Genomic DNA, 19361 nt, shown 5'->3' with positions numbered 1-19361 from the left:
AATAATTGACCTCAGCTGCCAACAAAAACCCTCCTACTGATAATCTTTAAACATTTAGCCGTCAATGACCTTGTCAAAACTAGAGCATCTTAAAGGTATGTAAGACTATGTTCTGACAGGGTACCCAGGACAGACCATCTGAGTGTGCTGTAAGTCACTATGCAGAATGTGTTAAGGCTTATATTTAAAAACCAAAAGACCATCCTCATGGAAACTCTTCCTGAGGCTGGTGAAACAGACATACAACAGGTTGATGTACGCTGGAGAGGGGAGGGGAGAAAGAAGTGTGCTTACTCAACAGCTACGCTATTTGTTTTGAAAGGGGAGATTCTTCTAGAAAGCTAATCTTCTGGAACAGTTTGAGATGAAACACCAAACAAGTGGTCTCACATTCATACAGAACAAGCTGTTTTGATAGTGTTCAAATTTCATTTCACACAGAGTCAGAATGCTTGTTTGACTACTTCTTATAAACCCAGTACAGTAAGATCTTTTGAAATTAAAATACTAGTTACAATCCAAAACATTCTTGATACATGAACAAAACCAAGGAAGTTTCAAGTTCCTCTAGTAGGTAGGATTTTGCATGAGACTACCACATGCTTCAACTCCCTAATTCTCATATAAATAAAACACCATCAAAAGAATATATTATAGAATTAAGTTCAACTGAAAATCATGATGCTCTTTACAACAAATCAAGTTTAAAAAAATTGTGCACTTGTATTACAAAAACTGTTTTCCAGTCTTACCAAGTAACCTGTGCCATTACTACATCTTCAGAACACAACAATTAAAATAAATATTTTAATACCCTGAATGTACTATTATTTGGTTAAATTAACCAGATAATGTGTCAAATAATGAAGATGAGCATTTAATTTGCAAAGGAAGCTAAGCTAAAAGTAATGCAATTTATTCTTGCCTTAGAGAATGTTGAAGGAAGGGGGAAGAATTTAACCTTTTTATAACACTTGGAGTACAACACAGAAAGATCTTCCTAGGAGGTTTATCACTGACAGCTTCAATCCTTTATAATACTAAGCTTGCCTAGACTAATCTCATGACAGAATTTTTTTGTATACTGACAAGATATTCTAACAATGCAGTTACAATTCTACCTGCACCAACTTTAAAAATTAGTCTAAAAACTTTTAATGAGTCATGAATAAATATAGTTCTTACTTTAAGACCTTTTGTATATAATTATATGTTTCAAAATAATATATGGCAAGTCTTATTTGGGAAAAATAGCTTTCAAATCTAAAAGAGATTCTCTTCCGTGTTTCTGTGAAGCTAAATTTAGTATCATATCACAAACAACCAACCAACATAGGGGATAAGTAAATTAAAACCCACCACTGAGTATTGCCAGCTATGCACTCAGAGGAGGGGAAAAAAAATTCAGGTAAAAATCCTATCATTTTCAAATCACTGAGTCTTGCCATCTCTTTCACTAGAACACAAAGCTCACTGCCTTTGTACTCGCTTCATCTGGTGCCATTAAGGTCAGGTCAAATGGATAGCTAACTCTATGCTCAACTGCAGCCAAATATAGATATTTAGGAAGAGGTAATAAGAACTAAAAAAGCACATGTGATGCTTCACCCAAGCACTTGCTCAGCCTCCCACCATTTGTAGCTCATGGACTTCCTTCGCCAAACTTGGTATCCACTAAACTAGTAATGCAAATGCCTTTCTCACCCATCAAGCTGCCCAGTTTCCTACCAAGACCACATTTTTTTTTTTACACCCACAACACCCTATGGTAAAATATTCCACCACTTAATTGCATACTGTCTGAAGAATAACTTTCTTTTAATATAAATTTTCCAACTAGTAGGTTCATTTGATGCCACCCACTTCACCTACTGGAAAGGGCAGTGAATATTGTAATGGGAAGACAAAACACAACTAATCTAGTTTCATAACCCAGAACCTAATCTAGAAAGTAAACTAGTTTCATAATCTCTGATCTGTGTAAAATATGATAGGTTCTAGATTTTTTTTTTTCTTCTTCCTTTGTCCATAGCAAGATTGCAGCTCTTCTCAAACTGAGTGAGAAAAGTAAGATCTTAATTGAAAGCAGTAAGAGGTAAAGCTTCTATCATTTTTCCTGAATTCACAGAAATTTGGGTGAAATTTCACGAGAAAATTAAGCTTAACTGGCACTTTCTGCCTTGAAAAAAGCCATCTATTTTCTCTCCTAGTCCTCACTGTGCAGTCCTTTCCCTTGTGCTGGGTCTGGTACTCATCTCGCATATCAGTGAGCTGATAAACAGACAGGAAAGCCTCCACACTTTAACTGGGTGAGTTTTCTGTCCCGTTGGAGAGCTGAGAGTTGAAAAGCACTAGTGCCAGCTCAAGGAACAAGACTGCACAGCCAAGAACGGGGAGAAGGATTTGGACAACTTCCTTCAGCAACAGCGAACTGCTGTGTCAATTCAGTTTTCTCAAAAAATCTGAACTTAAGTGGTAGCCATTACACAGATAGTGGCCTATATGGAATTAGGTAATGTCAGTTATTTTCTAAGATTCAGTGGGACAGCAACACCTGTCTCTAATGATGGATAAAATGTAGAAATAAAAACTAGTCTTAAAGTAACAATAAGCCATAATATGAGCAATTGCCTTGCTCACTGGCAAACAGAAAATGCTGTTCAGCCTCTACTACAGGTTCACATAAGCCAATAGAAGATAACATGATGTAATCCCAACAGCGGCTAAAACAGATTTCAAGTAAGTTGTCCCCAAATCTCACTGTTAGGTGCTTTAGTGTTAAGACTAATTCCAGATATTATAACAATTTAAAATATTTTAACCAAAATTCTAGATACAAATGCAGACCGGTGTCCCAAGGGATGTTTGTCATTCCACAGTGAAAGTAAACACAGATAAAATATTAGGACCACACCGTTCTCATCCCTTTCAGAAAATGACTGAAAATTACTGATTAAATCTTTCTTAGGCTGAAAAAGCCACACTGTGAACAGCACTTGCTGGTGCCTGTCACCAGAGACACGATGTTTTTTGTCTTTGCATAAATTTCATGCCAATGAATTCAAAACAATATGACTATAAATACTTTCAAGTGATCAGGAGACTAAACTTCTTGGAAGTAGCAGGCCAACAGCAATCCTGGCCTGCATCAGGAACAGTGTGGTAAGTAGGACTAGAGAAGTGATCATCCCCCTGTACTCGGCACTGGTGAGGCCCCACCTCGAGTACTGTGTCCAGTTTTGGGTGCCTCACCACAAAAAAGACATTGAGGTGCTGGATTGTGTCCAGAGAAGGGCAATGAAGCTGGTGAGGGGTCTGGAGAACAAGTCTTATGAGGAGGGCTGAGGGAGCTGGGGTTGTTCAGCCTGGAGAAAAGGAGGCTGAGGGGAGACCTTATCGCTCTCTGCAACTACCTGAAAGGAGGTTGTAGAGAGGTGGGGGACGGTCTCTTCTCCCAGGTAACAGGCAATAGGACAAGAGGAAACGGCCTCAAGTTGCACCAGGGGAGGTTTAGACTGGATATTAGGAAAAATTTTTACACTGAAAGGGTTATTAAGCATTGGAACAGGCTGCCCAGGGAAGTGGTTGAGGCACCATCCCTGGAGGCATTTAAAAGATGGGTAGACATAGTGCTTAGAGATATGGTTTAGTGGTGGGTTTTGTCAGAGTTAGGTTGATGGTTGGACTAGATGATCTGAAAGGTCCCTTCCAACCTAGGCGATTCTATGATTCTGTAAGTAAAAAGCCTACTTCAGAGCATCAAGAAGGCTATGATGGGAAGGATGCAATGGCAATCTCTTAAGTTGTGAAGCTAGTTTGCATCATAAACAGCAAGAATGCATATTAGAAATGAACACAGAGTATGGTTCCTAGCTTTGATTCTGAGAATGCAATTTGAAATAGTGTCAGAAGCATTACTAAAGTGAGGATAAATGGCATGTCTTGCTTATGCTCTATCCACAAGTTCCTTACCTCGTACAAAAAGATTGTTCAACATTCTTCTGAACTATAGTTCAAGGCCTGCAATTCAGGGACTCTTCCAACAGCATTCGAAAATAAACTTTATTTGTATTTTCTAATCTTCCAGTTCCTTCTTTCCTTCACTGTCCTCCACCAGTTCTCATAAACACTAACGGTCCTAACACTTCATCAGCAAGCTCTTAAAATACTCTGCAGACACAATCTATTTGAAACCACGGAAATCACCTAGGCATATACTAGTCTGCTTTTTCCCTAGGCAAAGCTGAAATCTAGTCACTGTTCTCAATTATGATAGTCATGAGATTTCAGTGTTCCTACTGGGTAAAGATAAATACAAAAATGTTTACCGTTTTACCCTTTCTCAATGTCGACTTTGAGTTGCTTTTCCACTTTGTCAAGTAACCAAACAGTCCTCTCTTGGGCTTCTCGTAACTATTGTGATACTTAAGAAAAATCTGTATTACTCTTGATAATTCATGCTAGTTGTATCTTATTCTATACCTGAGTTTTTCAGATTTTTGTCTCTACATTCCCATTTTACAATTTTGCTTATCTGATCCTTATCAACCCGTGATGGATTCAAAACCTCAGGATTTAGCCAAAATGGTGCCTTACTACACTTTCAATCTTCTGCTATGAGAAACTGGCATTTTTATCCGTAATAGCATCATTTTTACTTTTATGTTCCAGATTTTACCTACCAATTTCAAATCTATTGACAGTTGTTTTCCTATAATCCACTGCTTTAACTTAAAATAATAAATTCAGTTTTCAGGCTTTAATGCAGGATTTTTGCTTTTAGGTAGGCACTCAAACATTGCTTGTTGTATCTCAAGTAGCTTTGCAATATTATTTATGTTTTCATGAATCTTCTACAAATAAGGAAATTGAGGTACTTTACCTCTTATTCAGTGGGAGAAAACAATCACACAACTTTCTAGACTCCAGTAGTTAAGAGAAATTGCAGTGACTGAAAAGCTAAGAGCTACATCTGTTGTACCTAGGTACCTAGTTCTCTGCTCCAGTAACCTGGTAGCAAAAAGTAGTATTTAAATTGGTATTCTATTTAAAATATGAACACAGATTACAGATGCAGATGTTGTCCACATAACTACAAGTGTTTCTCTAATGATCTTTCATTTTTTTTTCTTGAAATATCTATTCTTTTTGCTAGGAAATTAACAAGCTTGAAAGTTTCTCATGAGAACAATTAGTTTGATAAACATTTTAAAAAAAAAATAAATCACATTTCTGTTACCATTCAGCCCTTATCTCATTTTGAAGTAGTTTTGTATCCTTAGAAGCCCCAGATTAATGAACTGATGTGACAAATCAGATGGTATCTCCTTCAACTTCTCTTCTGCATCAATGATTGTCTTTACTTGTGCACTGAAACTGTAAGCACTTACAAGACTAACTTGCAAGAAGTTAGTCTTCCCTTGCAATTGTGGTTTTGGCTGCTATGCTTAAACTGAGGGACCTGGGAAACATTTCTTGGCAATAAAGTATGTATCCAGTATGTATCCTGGGCATACAAAGACAAGATGTATGCGTACAACAGTCCTCTTCCCCTTTGCTACACTTCGAATAGAAAGGAAAGCTGGAAATCTCAGCTGCAGTGGAGACATAGTACAGCCTACACAGACAGTTTTGATGTAGCCTGCAAAGGGAATTCTGTTGTAACCTATTTAATCACCTCAGTGTGCCCTCATCCACATCCTGACAGTAAGCAGGCTTCCATCAGCTTTCTCTTAGTTGATTCTGGCAACCAAAAGATTAAAAGATTCTGTATTTCACATCTTCCTCAGAAAGACAAATTAAAAAAAAATAAAAATTTGTGATGATTAACAGTCTGAATCTTGTGGGAAATCAAGTAGTTCAGAAAATCTTAAATAATACGAAAATTTTCCTAAAAAGTCCTGAAATTTGCTAAACACCCTGCTTTCAAACAGAATTCTGTGGTATTCTTCTGGGGGGCTCAAACCTGTCTAAAAGTAAGGTTTTGATCCACCTCCTGTAATTTCTGAAATAGACAACAGTCCACTCTGAAGGCTATCCAAAGTGAAGGGGCCTGAAAGCTGTACTTACTGAAAGTCTGAGTATAAAAAACAATGCAAAGACAGGTTTGATAAATACATTAAACTGAGCAAAAGACATCAGAATATGGCTTTAAGTATCTATATATTCTATACTAACCAATAAGAAGAAGGGTTCCAACAGCTACGCCTCCACCTGGAAACAAAAAAAAAAAAAGAAGAAAGTAAGACTACATTTTAATACTATGTTAGAGAACAATTAAGTTTTCTTAGTTTATAAGTCAAAGAAAGGTGATAACAGGGAATTTAAAAATATAAAAGTGAACAACATTTTAATTACCTTTGCAATACTTCCTACAATTCTCTATTATGAAATAATTATACATTACATGTAATTATATACTACACATTACAATTACTTTCACAATATACTGTACTATCATCATTGTGGTAAAAAGATCCTGCAGAGCTCTATGCAACTATGCTCAAGTACTACAATAATGATGTATGGTCTGAGCCAGTGCATTTTTACTTGGATGACTCAAGTGAGTAAACATTCTCCAAATTAAACCCGTACTAATCACTACAAAGTGACATTCTTTTGTACCAAGAACCATGTATATACAGTGACGTACTAAGAGGCTACTAAATTCCCATGCAAGTCAATCGCACAAAATCCTGGCTCCACTGTTTTTTACCTTATTACTGAAAAAAGACGTGACAATAAGGCAGGTAGGCTTTCACCCAATGAAACCTGGACTGACAGATCATAAACATCATAACACACATCTGAAAAAAACCCCACCTATTATAGTCTTTTATAGTATGTCTTGGACATAAAAACGACTCTATGAATGCAGTTGATTGAAATATTTGTTCAAAAATAAAAATACATTTTGACAGATTTACAAATGGCCACTATTATTTTTCTGTCTTTTTGCTTAAACAATTACGATCAATACTTATGTTCCAATCACAGATGACTGAATGAATAATGGACAGAATAGAATACTCCCAATATGTTTGAATACATAGATTCTTATCCCATTGATCTCAACAGTGTGGAGGACCAGAAAAAAATAATCTACGAACTCCCATCCTAACTGCTTTATTTCCTTCTCGAAGAGACAGCATCATTATGTAACAGCGATTTAAATGGTTGTCCCAAGAAGGAATTTTAACAAAAATGGTGAAAGAATTCATATTTTATTTTAGGTGAAGAGTAAACTGTTGTATAATCTGTATTCCAAGACTGAAAACAGAGGAATAACTTGAAATAAGACTACAAATATTTTGCTGACCAATCATATAAGACTGTGACAGGAAAGCTCAAAATTCCTGGAAGTGTTCAGATGGCCATTTGTACCTAGCCTATTGTAGTGTTTTGCATGAAGGAAACCACAGTATGTCTTCTGCAATTACATACTGTTTCAAAAGCAAGTTAGGGGCAAACCAAATCACATCAGCACAATATCCAAAGCTCTTAATACAAGAAGTCAATTCTGGGCTATATAAACATACTTCAGTGAACAGAATAATTCAGTCTATCAATTTAAGAGCTCATTAAACTTCACTTGCAATTGATTCCAATAGGGATTGGATCAACTTCTTAATCTTTAGCTCTGCTAGTGGGAGACTACGAATGTCTGTAGCACCTGTAATGCTGATATATACCCAAAAGGAAGAAAAAAAGCAAATTATCTCCCATAGGCCCAAAAGTGCTAATGTTGCTGCATACTAACACCTGAATTAAAACCACAAGAGAATCATTTCATCATGATGTACCACAATTTGAGCAGTACATCACAGTGCAAGTGTTTAGTCAGATACTAATTTCATAGTTGTAGTTTAACATATCACAGATTTTTTAAACTATGCTCCTGAGTCAGGATATACAAACGTCTTAATATTTACAGCAAGCTTACCAAGTAATCAAAATGTTTAGTAGATATTAAAAAAAACCCAAACAACTGTAAGTACTGTTTATTGGAAAGTTAGAACCACTCATGAAATCCCCATGTTCTCATCCACCATTTTTTGTTTCATTTTATTTTTTCAGGAGATAAATGGAAATGAACCCAAAAAATGCACTACAGGGAAAAGGAGAAAAAAAGACCAAAATCGGCAGTCATACAGATGGTTGATACAAAGTATGCTTCCAATATTCACTGCATTCAATTGTTCAGGGAGACAGAACACACGTTAATAACATCAGTTGTTTAAAACTAGCACATGTTCTATACAGCATGTAGAAAAAAATAGTTCCAAATGATGAGATTTTACCAAATCATAGCTTGAAATACAAAAGGTGATCAAAACTGACATAAGAAACGTATTACCTCATGGCAATAAGGACTTAGAATCTTGGTTATAAAAAGCTTACTTGTAGCCACCACAGAAGTAATGTATCTTCTGCTTTTAAATTGCTTGCACAAGAGAGAATTTGTTTGTCAAACAGTACATCAGTGCAGTCAAAATTCTCACAAGCTATATTTTCAGATCATCAATTCTACTTTCTCTTTCTACAAGCCAGAGTTGTAACATATGTGCACATACCCTGGTTCCTAAAGGCAAACTCAGGTCAGAGGATTGGCTTTACATTATCAGCTGTAGTGAACAGTTTGAACAAGTGTATTCTATTAGATGGAATGTAAAGCTATTGCAGTCACCATGGTTACATATTCATATTACAATGAGCAACAATAATAGTAAATTAAGCAAAGAACAGACAACAGGAAAAAGTAGCAGGAACACTGATACAGTCAAAAAGAAGAGGTAAAATCTTCAATTTTCCTAAGAAAACTGCCATGAACTTGAATTCTTTCTTATTTTGCTATTTTTTTTGCCAGTATCTAAGGCGGTACTACATGTAAACAAGGAAGCAAGACTCGGAACTTTCTGCATTGCTACCTACAGCAATGAGATTTAAGACCTTAGGGACAGAAACACAACAAACTTTACAAGTTCAGAAGTGTCACCATTGTTTTCAAAGCAAATCTGTGACCTTTTTCAAGCAGCTTGAAACAAAACATCCAATACCAAGCATGTGACGGCTATTTTACACAATAGTTACAGCTCATTACAGAGAACTGCTTCAGCACAAATCAGGCATATAAGGTCTATAAAACTTGAAAGTAAACTTGAATATAAAGCCTGGAAATCTCAAAAGCACCTTAATCCTAACATAGCATTTGAAATCCAGCACTTATCTACCACTTCTTTTTGAAAGGAAATGCATTTATTAAGGAAGAGCTAGCTAGCAACAATAATGTAAAAAATCAGCCAGCAGCTGTAGGGTAAAAGAAGTTCCTCCACATATCCTCTGCCTTTTCCTCCAGAAGTTTCTAATGAGACCTCTGTCTTATAACACCATAGTTTCCCTTATTTACAGTTATTCATAAACCGTATCTTCATGTCTGGCTAATAATACTGTAGCTATTGTTGCAGCTTCTGGACAAGGCGAACTCCAAATCAAGCCCAAAGTGTGAGAGCTAGAAGACTATGCCTGGCAACCATTAAAAAATATGTCTATGAAAAATACCAGACTAAAACAGTTTATAGTAACTTCCATTGGTAATTTATACAAAAAGGTTTGTCCTCAGTCCCTGGTGACAATAAAATACTATATTTTGTACAGTCAATTACTTAACTGCTAGTGGGCAAGATGAAAGAAAAAAAGTTAACAGTGTTCTTTAAGAATACATAAAGAGCATTCTGCAAGACATTTATGAAGCATTTCCACACACGCCCAAAAAGAACACGAAGGAGACCAAGTACAATACTTCTACGGTCACCAGCACAGTGGGCTGCGCCAACAGAAGCTCAGTCTGGTCAAGGGATGTGACGGCTCCCCTTTACTCAGCACTCATTAGATCCCATATGGAACACAACGTCCAGTTTTGGGCCCCTCAGTACAAGAAAGAAGTAAAGATAAACTCAAGTGAGTCCAGCAGAGGGGCACTGAGATGGGGCAAGTGACCCAAGAGGAGTGGCTGAAGGGATGGGGCTTGTTTAACTTGGAGATGAGAAGAAAACCTATGAGCAGCCTGCTGGTACCTAAGAGAGGCTACTGAGAAGACAGGTGAGCTTTCTGCTGAGGTGCATAGTGTGAGGGAAAGAAACAACTGGCATAAATGGAAACAGGAAAGTTCCAAGTGGGTATAAGGAAAAAGAAAATTCCCTGTGAAAATGATTAAGCATTGGAACAGGGTGTCCAGAGAGGCTGTGAAATCTCTGCCATTGCAGATTTTCAAGCCAACTTGAGCAACTACTCTGAATTCAGTGCTGAGCCTGCTTTAAGGCTGCAGTAGATGAATTCCTGAGGTCCCTCCCCAGCCTCCAAAACCAAAGATTCTGTACAGGTCCACCTAGCTGTGTGGTCTGTCTCCAACAATGCCTAATAGCTGGAATCAATGGGAATTTTATTATACTACATCATGTTTGGCTTACGTACTCATCCTCCAGAAAACGGTGATTTAAGGACTAGGAGATTATCAAAGATTTAACATAGGAATAGAGAGTTTTCCAGTTTTTCGAAGATGCCACCACCCAAAAAGCATTGTAGAAGTATTTTCAAAAGTTGCTATTCCTAGGGTTGAAGAACTTTCTTGATGTGCAAGTGTAAAACTTAGTAAAGCCAGGAAATTACTCACCTGGCTTTACTGGAAGAAATGCCCTCAGTTTCCATAACAAACCACTAATTATGTTAGCAAGTGCCCGAACATTTAGGAGACTGCCACCATGGGAGCTGTCAACATCTTCTGAATCATGCTGTACAAAATCCACTGCGTATAAAAAGGGAATATGAAGAAGAACTGAAATATCCAATGCAAATCCTATATTTATGCAAGTAAATCACAGAATCACAGAAACTTCAGAGTTGGAAGGGACCTCTAGAGATCATCTAGTCCAACTCCCCTGCTAGAGCAGGATTGCCCAGAGCACATTACTCAGGACTGCATCCAGGCGGGTCTTGAAAATCTCCAGAGAAGGGGACTCCACAACCTCCCTGGGCAGCCTGTTCCAGTGCTCTGTCACCCTCAAAGGGTTTCACATATTACACTCACTTAATGAAATACTTCTTTCTTAAGGAGGGGTATCTTTCTCCACAAGGATGCCAATCCCTGATGAAAGTGCAGGTGTTCCCTACCAAACAGGCACACACACACACATCTGAAAGATACAGAAGTGTGATTCTCCTTAAGATACACAGGCTGCAAAAACTTCTTTATAAAATGGATACAACTTTTATATATATCATTACTCATATAGAATATCCTTAGAAAGAAAAGTGGTATATTCCTATATTCCATGTACTCCTTCAAGGATGACTGAACAAAGATAAAGTCAACCCTTCCTCACCTAAAAGTAGTCCCATCTATGTACACTGAAAATGTACTGCAACTGTATCAGTATTTAGAATAAAAGGATCATTCAGCCCTGGTGCATACAGATAAAGTGCATGCTGTTTATACCTGCAAAGCAAATTAGATTCCAATCCAAGTAAACGGTGCTAGTTCATGCCACAGATTATAACATAGCAAAGGTCACAGAATCATAGAAAAGTCTGGGTTGGAAGGGACCTTAAAGATCACCTAGTTCCAACCCCCTGCCATGGGCAGGGACACCTCCCACTAGACCAGGCTGCACAATGGATCGGTCCAAGGAACTATTTAGCATCTTGACACTGACAGCATGCAAAAGCAGATTCACAGACAGTAAGACAGTGTCATAGCAGTGTAACTTATCTAAACGGGGCATTTAAATGATGTAGCATTGGTGAGCAAGACAGAAAAGACACAGTCCAGTCTTATGGTCAAACACATCCTAAAAATTGCCATACTGAAGAACCAGAACTACACCACATTCAACGACGGGTCAACTCAGAAAACATGTTTTCCAAAACTGAAAAACTTCAGCCCGCTTACTGTGACAGTTTGAAATATGACAGGAACGTGTTACCAAGGAAATTTACAGAGTAGCTATCCACTCCAGAAAGGATGCTTAAACGGGTTTAAATGAACGGTAAACGGCAATCTTCCCCCCGCCCCCGCAAACGGGCCATGAAGCAGGCGCACCTCAGGCCGCCTCACAGGGGCCGGGGGCGCTCAGGGCGGGAATCGGATCCTGCTTTTCCCCTTCCTCTTCCCTCCCCCCGCCCCCATCCTCCCCCCAACGCCGGGAACTGCGGGGAGGGAGGAAAAGCCTGCGGGAGTAGCTGCGGGTTACGGAAGGTAAATGACAGGCAGGGCCCGGCAAAGGAGAGGGCCGCCGGGAGGGTGGGGGATGCCCCAGGTCCCGCTCCCCACCAACCTAGCACACAGTCCAGGGAGGGGAGCCCGCTGGAGAGCAGCAGCTGCCCGTGCCGAACGGAAGGCCGGGTGCCCACCACAGCGGCCAGGCGGCTGCCGGCCGCGGCTTTCCGCTGGAAGCTGGTGACCCCGCGGCCCCGCGCTGCCCCGCCAGCCGCCGCCGCCATCTCGGCCGCCCGTGGGTTGACAGGAGCCAGGGGCCGCCGGGAAGAATCGAGCCCTTTCCTCTCCACCAATGGGAGAGTGGCATGCGAAACGCGCTATCCAATGGGAGACGGCGTTCTTTGCACGTCCCGGGCTGAAGGGGCGGGGGAAGTGCTGAGGCGCCCGGTAGCGAGCAGGCAGGTGAGTGCGGCGGGGCTGTAGCGGGCCGGAGGGCGCGGGGCGCCGTCTCGGCGGGGCCCCCGGGAGCTGAGGCGGGGCCGGTAGCGGGAGGAGGTGGCCGCGTCTCGTCCCACCCTGGCGCAGGGCCGGAGCGGGTAGTGCGGTGCCAGTGACTCGGCCGCGCTGCGGAGAGGACACCCCGGGGACATCCCCCCCACGCCTTCCTTCTCCCGGGGCCTTTGGGATCCCCTAGGTGTCAGGGAGGCGGAGAGTCGTGAAGGGGGAGGCTCGCCTGGCCCCGAGTTACCTCGGCGCTCTCTGTGCCGCGCTGCCGGCATCGCCCTCTTCAAAAAAACGCTTTTCTGGTGTGCGAGCCTGGAAGGAAAAAGTATTTGTAAAGTGTCCCGTTTTTTTAACGGTATTTAGGTAACTGTATGTAACGTAGTATATAAGTATGCCTGGAGTCCCTCCCTTGTTTGTAAATAGCCATGGGTCTGTAATAAATGTATGATTTGAGACCTCTCACTTGGAAGCAAGATCTTGCATCAATATGATGGCTCTGGATCTTGCCATAAACCAAAAGCTATAGCAGAAAAAGCTGCTTTCTGTGAGCAATGTAACTTCTGTCCTTCATTAGCACTTATTGTTGAATCAGCTGCTAATAGCATAGAAAGTTATTTTGTGTATTTTAGAAGATTGGCATGTTCTTTAGTCTGTGTTATCAATTTACAGGTAGTAGCTTGTGGCCTTGTATATGTCAGCAAACAACTGCCCTACACTGATTGTATGTAAAAATTGGTGAGATACCTGAATCTGTTACTTCATTTTCTGTTCTTGTTTTATACAAAGACATTAAAATGCTTTTTAACTTCATGAAAAATTTTAGTATGCTTGCTTTGTAAATCAGCACTTCATGATATAGTACTCTGAATTTAAGAAAAATCCCTATGAGCCACTATTGCAAGTACTTGTGCATTTGTTTTTAATCAATTGGTGTTTCAGGTGCATCACAAGCTATTTGAAGACATTTGCACATAGCATGAGGTTCTAACGTTATAATTCCTCACTCAGTCTTTAATTTCAAGAATGATTTTTGTTATTGCTATAAACCATAGTTTTTGAACACCTGTGGCTGTTGAGCCTGTTTTTTTTAATAAATGAAAAAACAATCCTTGTATTAAATGTGAACATCACAAAAGAGCAGCAATACTTTAACAGTCCTGAAGCCCAAAGCTTTTCCTTCATATCAAATTCAAACTCAGGAGCATGAAGTTTCAGTATTATGTCTTTCTTGCTGGAGAAGTTGCATTCATTTTCCTGCTGGCCAAGGTTCTTTACATGTTAAGGAATGGACAGTTTGAGATCTTTATCATGAGTATCAAGAGATGGTCTTAGTGATTTATATTTGCTGCTAAACTGAAATATTGGATAATAAATATCTAATTTCAAGTGTATATTGTTCAGTGAAAATTAGAAGTATTTGTATTTAGAGGAAAAAAAAATCAAAGGACATGTTTAAAAACATGTCAAGAAAAATATACCTAATAAATGTCATTTCTGTAGGATCTGACTAATGATTTGTGAATATCTGGGATAGGAAAGGCCTTAACAAAATAAAGGTGTAAAGCATAATTCACACCTGTTAAGAGCTCAGAATCCATTATTGTCAGTGTTGGTTCTGTATCATTTGAATGAGGAGGCTGAAACTTACTAATAGTTCTCCAGTTTTAAAACATCACATCAGCTGTTTTCTTACTGTATTGTCATTCTGGAGTCCAGATACCTATATTTCAGATATAAGTGCTTGCAATTGTGTGTAACACTATTAAAATTGTAGTGTATCTATTGGAGAAGTTTTTAATAGAATGTTTGTAATCCAATGAGGATATCTTTGATAAGTCACAACTTACCTATCAGAAAAAGAACCATATATATGTGCTTTTATATACTGCATGCGCTTGTCTCAGTGATTATCTTTTTTTTTCCCCATTCCAAGCAGTACACTTCCTTTTGTTACTCCAGTGAGACAAAGTATTACCTCACTTGTTTTGTTTTTTTTTAATAAAATATATTTATATAGGTCGCACTAACTGTACAGAACAGGTGTAAATGCACATCCAGGGCTGAGCTCTCTATTCTTGCTTTTCTCATTGCTACTTCTCTGACAAGTGGTTTCTATACTTTTTTCCTTTTTCTTACCTCATTTTGCTACATAGCAATTAAAACCAGAGGCTAAATAATTCTTTCATTTTTGAGGCCACATAATGAAAGTACTTTGCAAGTGGGAATACTTGTGCTGCAGTCCTACTATTTTTAGAATTTCTTGCATGAAGTGCAAGTTTACTGGAAATCTCATTGTCTCCTGAGCTGCTATAGTAGGTCAGCATTGCTAAAAGAGAAAGTTTCACTTTCTTTTCCTCCTCTGCTTCCAGTCCCACAAACCCTAGTTCTTGTCAGATCCTTTCTTGAGCTGATTCAGCTCACTAATCTGACTTGGAACTATCTATCGACTTCCTTAATAGTTTAATTTTGTGTCATACTGCTGAGTTGATGCAATAATGAGAAGGGCATATACACACAGTGGGGAGGTGACAGTTGGACCTTCCACCTCTTGCTGACTGTGAACCTTGCAGCTATTTCAGATCTTCATGTATTTTTAAATAAAGTGACATTTTTGTTATAAATTTTAAGTTGGCATCCTTTGAAATATAAAGAAATTGTCTCTTAACATTATATTTTACAACAGGAGAGACTGTTTCAGATACTACAAAAATATGGAGAAGTAGAAATAGTTTTTCAGTATAAGAACTGAACGTTAAAAGTATTGCAGTAGTTCTGTTTGTGATGTTTGTTTTTCCTCTGTCACATTTCAAGATGATGGGTACAGTTAAAGTCCTACTGATTTAGAAAGCAGGTGGTAATAAGCTATTTTTCAAAGATTTATCTTTTAAAAAAATTTATTTAATACAATAGAGCTTTACAACTGAATACGTGCTTATGAAAATACTACTAACAACATCTGGCTTTACCTGCACTTCATTTGAGACAAACAGAGAAGAAACTAATTTTATGGAAATTTATGTATTTTCAAGTCAATGGTGGTTCATTTTCAGGAATAATAATAGCTTTTATACTCTCTTTCAATGATACCAAAGGCTGGCTTATGTTCACATGTCCACTTTCCAATATGTGAATTTCCAGCCATTGTAAAAGATCCCACTAGGAGCTGTCTGACAGAAAGCAAGGCTGCAGGAATTCTAGATATTACTGTATAAAAAGTCCTCATCCTCAAATACACATTAGTACATAGATAAGTCCTATTATTCCTGCTCTAGAGATTGGAATTGAAATGCAGAGAAACTAAAGAACATGGAGAGGATTGCAAGTGATCAGGAAATGTCTTAGCAAGTTATTTTTTGTCAGCTAAGCTATGGCAACTGACTCATCTCATTGTAAAATGGACAAGTTGAAACCTTGATGTCTAGATTGGGATGTCTTAAACTGTAGAATAATTAACTTTTCTTTCTTGCTGCTCATGTAGACCTGATCAAATGTTTATGTCAATTCTAACTGCAAATCCTAACCCTAGCATGAAGAAATCAAGCTCTCTATTTTCCATTTCTTGTAAACTTGCTGATCCAATTCAACTACTTGCCTATGCCAAATGCAGATTCTAAGATGGATTAAGAGGATTTTGGGTGACAATTCCCTAAGGAAAAACTGGAGGGAATGCAATGGGTGAGCGAGAGAGCAATCAAAACATTTGGGAAAAGGTATGCTTGGAATTTGATCTGCAAGTATGTTTGTCATTCCTCTTCCAAAAGCTGTAGCCTATGGATTTGGTGAAAATCCTCATGCGCCCCAAAAAGGAGCACTTCTTAAAGTGTTTTTTAGATATTTTGTGCTTGATAAGAGGGAAACACCTGTCATTCATTGCCTCTTTTCTTTGGTTAATGCATGCAGCCCGTATGAGTTGCAGATGTAAACTCTTTGGATCTGCAGTTAACACAAGCTGAGGCTGTATTGTTTGAGCAGGGTTTCTCATCAAGATGATGTTATTGATGTACATATTTTATATTGATTTCAAATGAATGTTTTTGCTACATTTTAAGCGTGCCTTATAAGATTCAGTGTATGCTCTTGTCCTTCTGTGGCAACGAGCAAAATGCTATCCATTTTGGAATAAAACACATCAGTGCGTTTTGTTTCAAAACCATATATCTGCCTGATCAGTTTTCAGCAATATTTTTCTGTTGGGTTTATGCATGGGATAGAGAACTAGAAAACTGCATGCTAGTGGCAGTTCTAATTCATAATCTTATTAGTGTTTGCGGTTACATTGCCAAGCTGGTTCCCTCATCAGTTCTGGAATGTGATGGTATTAGACTGTACTGATTAAAGTTTTATAGTCACCAAATCAGATTAGCTGCTGAGTCACCTGACTAGGTAGGGCTCGCAGTCACGTGATCCAGTGCCCTGCTGAGCTCCTGCTGGGAGCTGAAACAAGGTAGTTTGCTTTTGAGATGTTCTTAAGTATCTAACAGCATGGGTCATGGATTATGGCTGCAAAGAAGATGGCTTCATTTTCCTGATCTTTGAACTAGCTAGAATGGGATAAGTTTGAAAGTGCGGGATCTTCGGGCCGTGAGCCAACAACTGGAAAGAATGTTTAATCCTGGAAGCTCTGACACCGAAAGACCTGAGGTTTTTTTTCAGTATGAGAAAGCTTAAAGACTACTTATCCAATCAGTCTGTGGAAAACGCGAGGATTAGTGGGAGGGTTTAAGACATACCAGTTGTATGATATTATATAAAACATGATATGATTTTCTTCAGAAAGCCTCTGGGTGTTACTTAAATGCATCCCTCTGGGTATACTGAACAACAGCAATAAAAATTTAAACCTGTGTCAAATTTAAACAGCTCTTTTAAAATAGAAGTAAATAAATTAGGAGACATGAGTTAAAGTGGTATGTGTTGAAGACAATAGTTTAATAAATCATAAAAAAGTTATTTAATGTTTCTGTAACTTCAGTTTATAAAAATGTATAGTATAATATTACTGAAACTTCCAGAACAGTAATATTGAAAATGAGTTGTAAATTGAATGTAATGTATTAATAAGCATCATACAGATTAGTGATATATTTCATAAATTATTTTCCTTCTGTTTGTCATAAAAAGAGGAATTCTTATTTTTTAAATAAAAGTCATATTAATTTAAAAATACTTGTAAGACAGGACTAAAAGCAATGGGAAAAAAAACCAACCCAGCAACTGGAAAAGGAGTATTATTTGTATTATGGCTTTTGATATTCTGTAATGTTTTCCATACTGGGTTCCATTGCCATATAAGCTTACTTCAGGATGAAAAACTAGAAAAAAGGACATTGATTCTAGCCTTTTCAGATGCTTAACATCCACAAATCTATTTCACGTTGAATACAAATGTCTGTCTTTGAAGGATAAAAGTTTGTCATTTCAGCATGTCAGTGGAAGAGGTGAAGAGTAAACTTTGTGTTTCAACTGGAAAAACATAGTTTAAACGCTTTGATATTTTGGGTCTTCATTTATGTCTTCCAGTTGTATCTGATTGCACATATTTCATTAAATAGTAATTTCTAAAGGCAGGTAAATAATGTATGTAATTATGATTTATGGAAAGGAAAGGTTAATATCCATGACTTTTTAAAATATAATTTATATTAGTGCAGTTTATGCAAAAGTACAAAACATCTTGTATTACCTGTGCTTTTAGAGCCTAAGATTCACTGAATATCTGTAAAAATATATGTGTCATTGAAATCAATTTATATTTACTATAGCATTTTTTCCTGGTATGGAGGTATTAAAAAGGTTAAGAATTGGCACATTTTAGATTTCAAACAAGTGTTATGTTTTCTGCTAAGTTGTTAGGGCTTTTAGTCTTCAAAGTCTTCAAAGGCATTATTCCAAATAACCATGTTATTTCTATTACAAATCCACAGTATCAGCAGGTGCTGAAATATGGGCAATGTTTGCTCCTTACCTTACCAAGAAAAAGAAAGTGCTCTTTTTTTGGATTTAGCTATTTTTGGTCCATCATGTCTGCAGTATTGTGGACCTGAAACCTGTGCAATGTTTGGCAAAGCACTTGACGCCTACCCAGAAAAGATTTAAACAATCACCTTCAGAATTCTGTTAAAATTGTAGCTCGTGTCTGCTTGCTGAAATATTTTTAAGGAGTTTTCATAATGGAGAATTTTCCCTCTCTTCTGATGCTAGTGTCAAAACCAAATAGTAATGTTTTCAACAAGTGACTTCTGCAGTAGTTTCTGAATTTGGAAGTGAACAAAATCTGGGTCATACGTCTTCTCATTGCACAGACCCACCTGTCTGACCTACCCTCTTATATAAAAGAAATGTTATTGTTACCTATTCTTATGCTTGCAGGTAACTTCTGACTACTGTGCTGAAGATTAGAATCTGTATTGCTGACGTTGTTTTTCGGATTAGCTTTCAACAGCCGGATCTGGCATCTGTTGCAGTAAGGACAGGCATGCTAGGTGAGATTCAGAAAGTTCCTGCTCTGGGGTAGAACAATGAACTGACAGCTAATTGAAAATAAATCTTAACGCTTTGATGATTGCAAAGATGAAAATCTTTGCCAGTGTGCTTACATGTAAGGATGTAACTTCTTGGTGAGTGTCACGAACTTGTAACCTCAGCT

At 38.2% G+C, this 19361-nt stretch overlaps 2 protein-coding genes across 12 annotated transcripts in view; one reads left to right on the top strand and one right to left on the bottom strand.

The window, feature by feature from the left end:
- ELP4 (elongator acetyltransferase complex subunit 4) overlaps positions 1 to 12539 on the bottom strand; it is a 157696-nt gene extending 145157 nt beyond the window's left edge. For 4 of the 7 annotated variants that reach the window (XR_008466206.1, XM_054200204.1, XM_054200208.1 and 1 more), the window contains exons 1-2: positions 12330 to 12538; positions 6178 to 6213 (exon numbers count right to left, since the gene is read on the bottom strand). Coding sequence is in view for 6 of the 7 variants with exons in the window: in XM_054200204.1 (XP_054056179.1) it covers positions 6178 to 6213; positions 12330 to 12495 (202 nt within the window). In the remaining variant the exon portion in view is untranslated. Of the gene's footprint in view, positions 1 to 6177; positions 6214 to 12329 lie in introns of all 7 variants that reach the window. The other 3 variants (XM_054200207.1, XM_054200205.1, XM_054200206.1) reach the window with 2 other exon arrangements.
- Positions 12529 to 19361, top strand: part of IMMP1L (inner mitochondrial membrane peptidase subunit 1) — a 35596-nt gene continuing 28763 nt past the window's right edge. Inside the window, exons 1-2 of one of the 5 annotated variants that reach the window (XM_054200210.1) lie at positions 12529 to 12673; positions 19085 to 19197. The gene's annotated coding sequence lies outside the window, so the exon portion shown is untranslated. Of the gene's footprint in view, positions 12674 to 12713; positions 13451 to 19084; positions 19198 to 19217; positions 19333 to 19361 lie in introns of those variants that run through there. The other 4 variants (XM_054200212.1, XM_054200211.1, XM_054200213.1 and 1 more) reach the window with 4 other exon arrangements.

The sequence above is a fragment of the Rissa tridactyla genome, chromosome 4 (genome assembly GCF_028500815.1).
Source record: "Rissa tridactyla isolate bRisTri1 chromosome 4, bRisTri1.patW.cur.20221130, whole genome shotgun sequence".
Classification (NCBI taxonomy): Eukaryota; Metazoa; Chordata; class Aves; order Charadriiformes; family Laridae; genus Rissa; species Rissa tridactyla.
The sequence above is the reverse complement of the archived record's forward strand: the minus strand, read 5'-3'. Positions and strand labels throughout refer to the sequence as shown.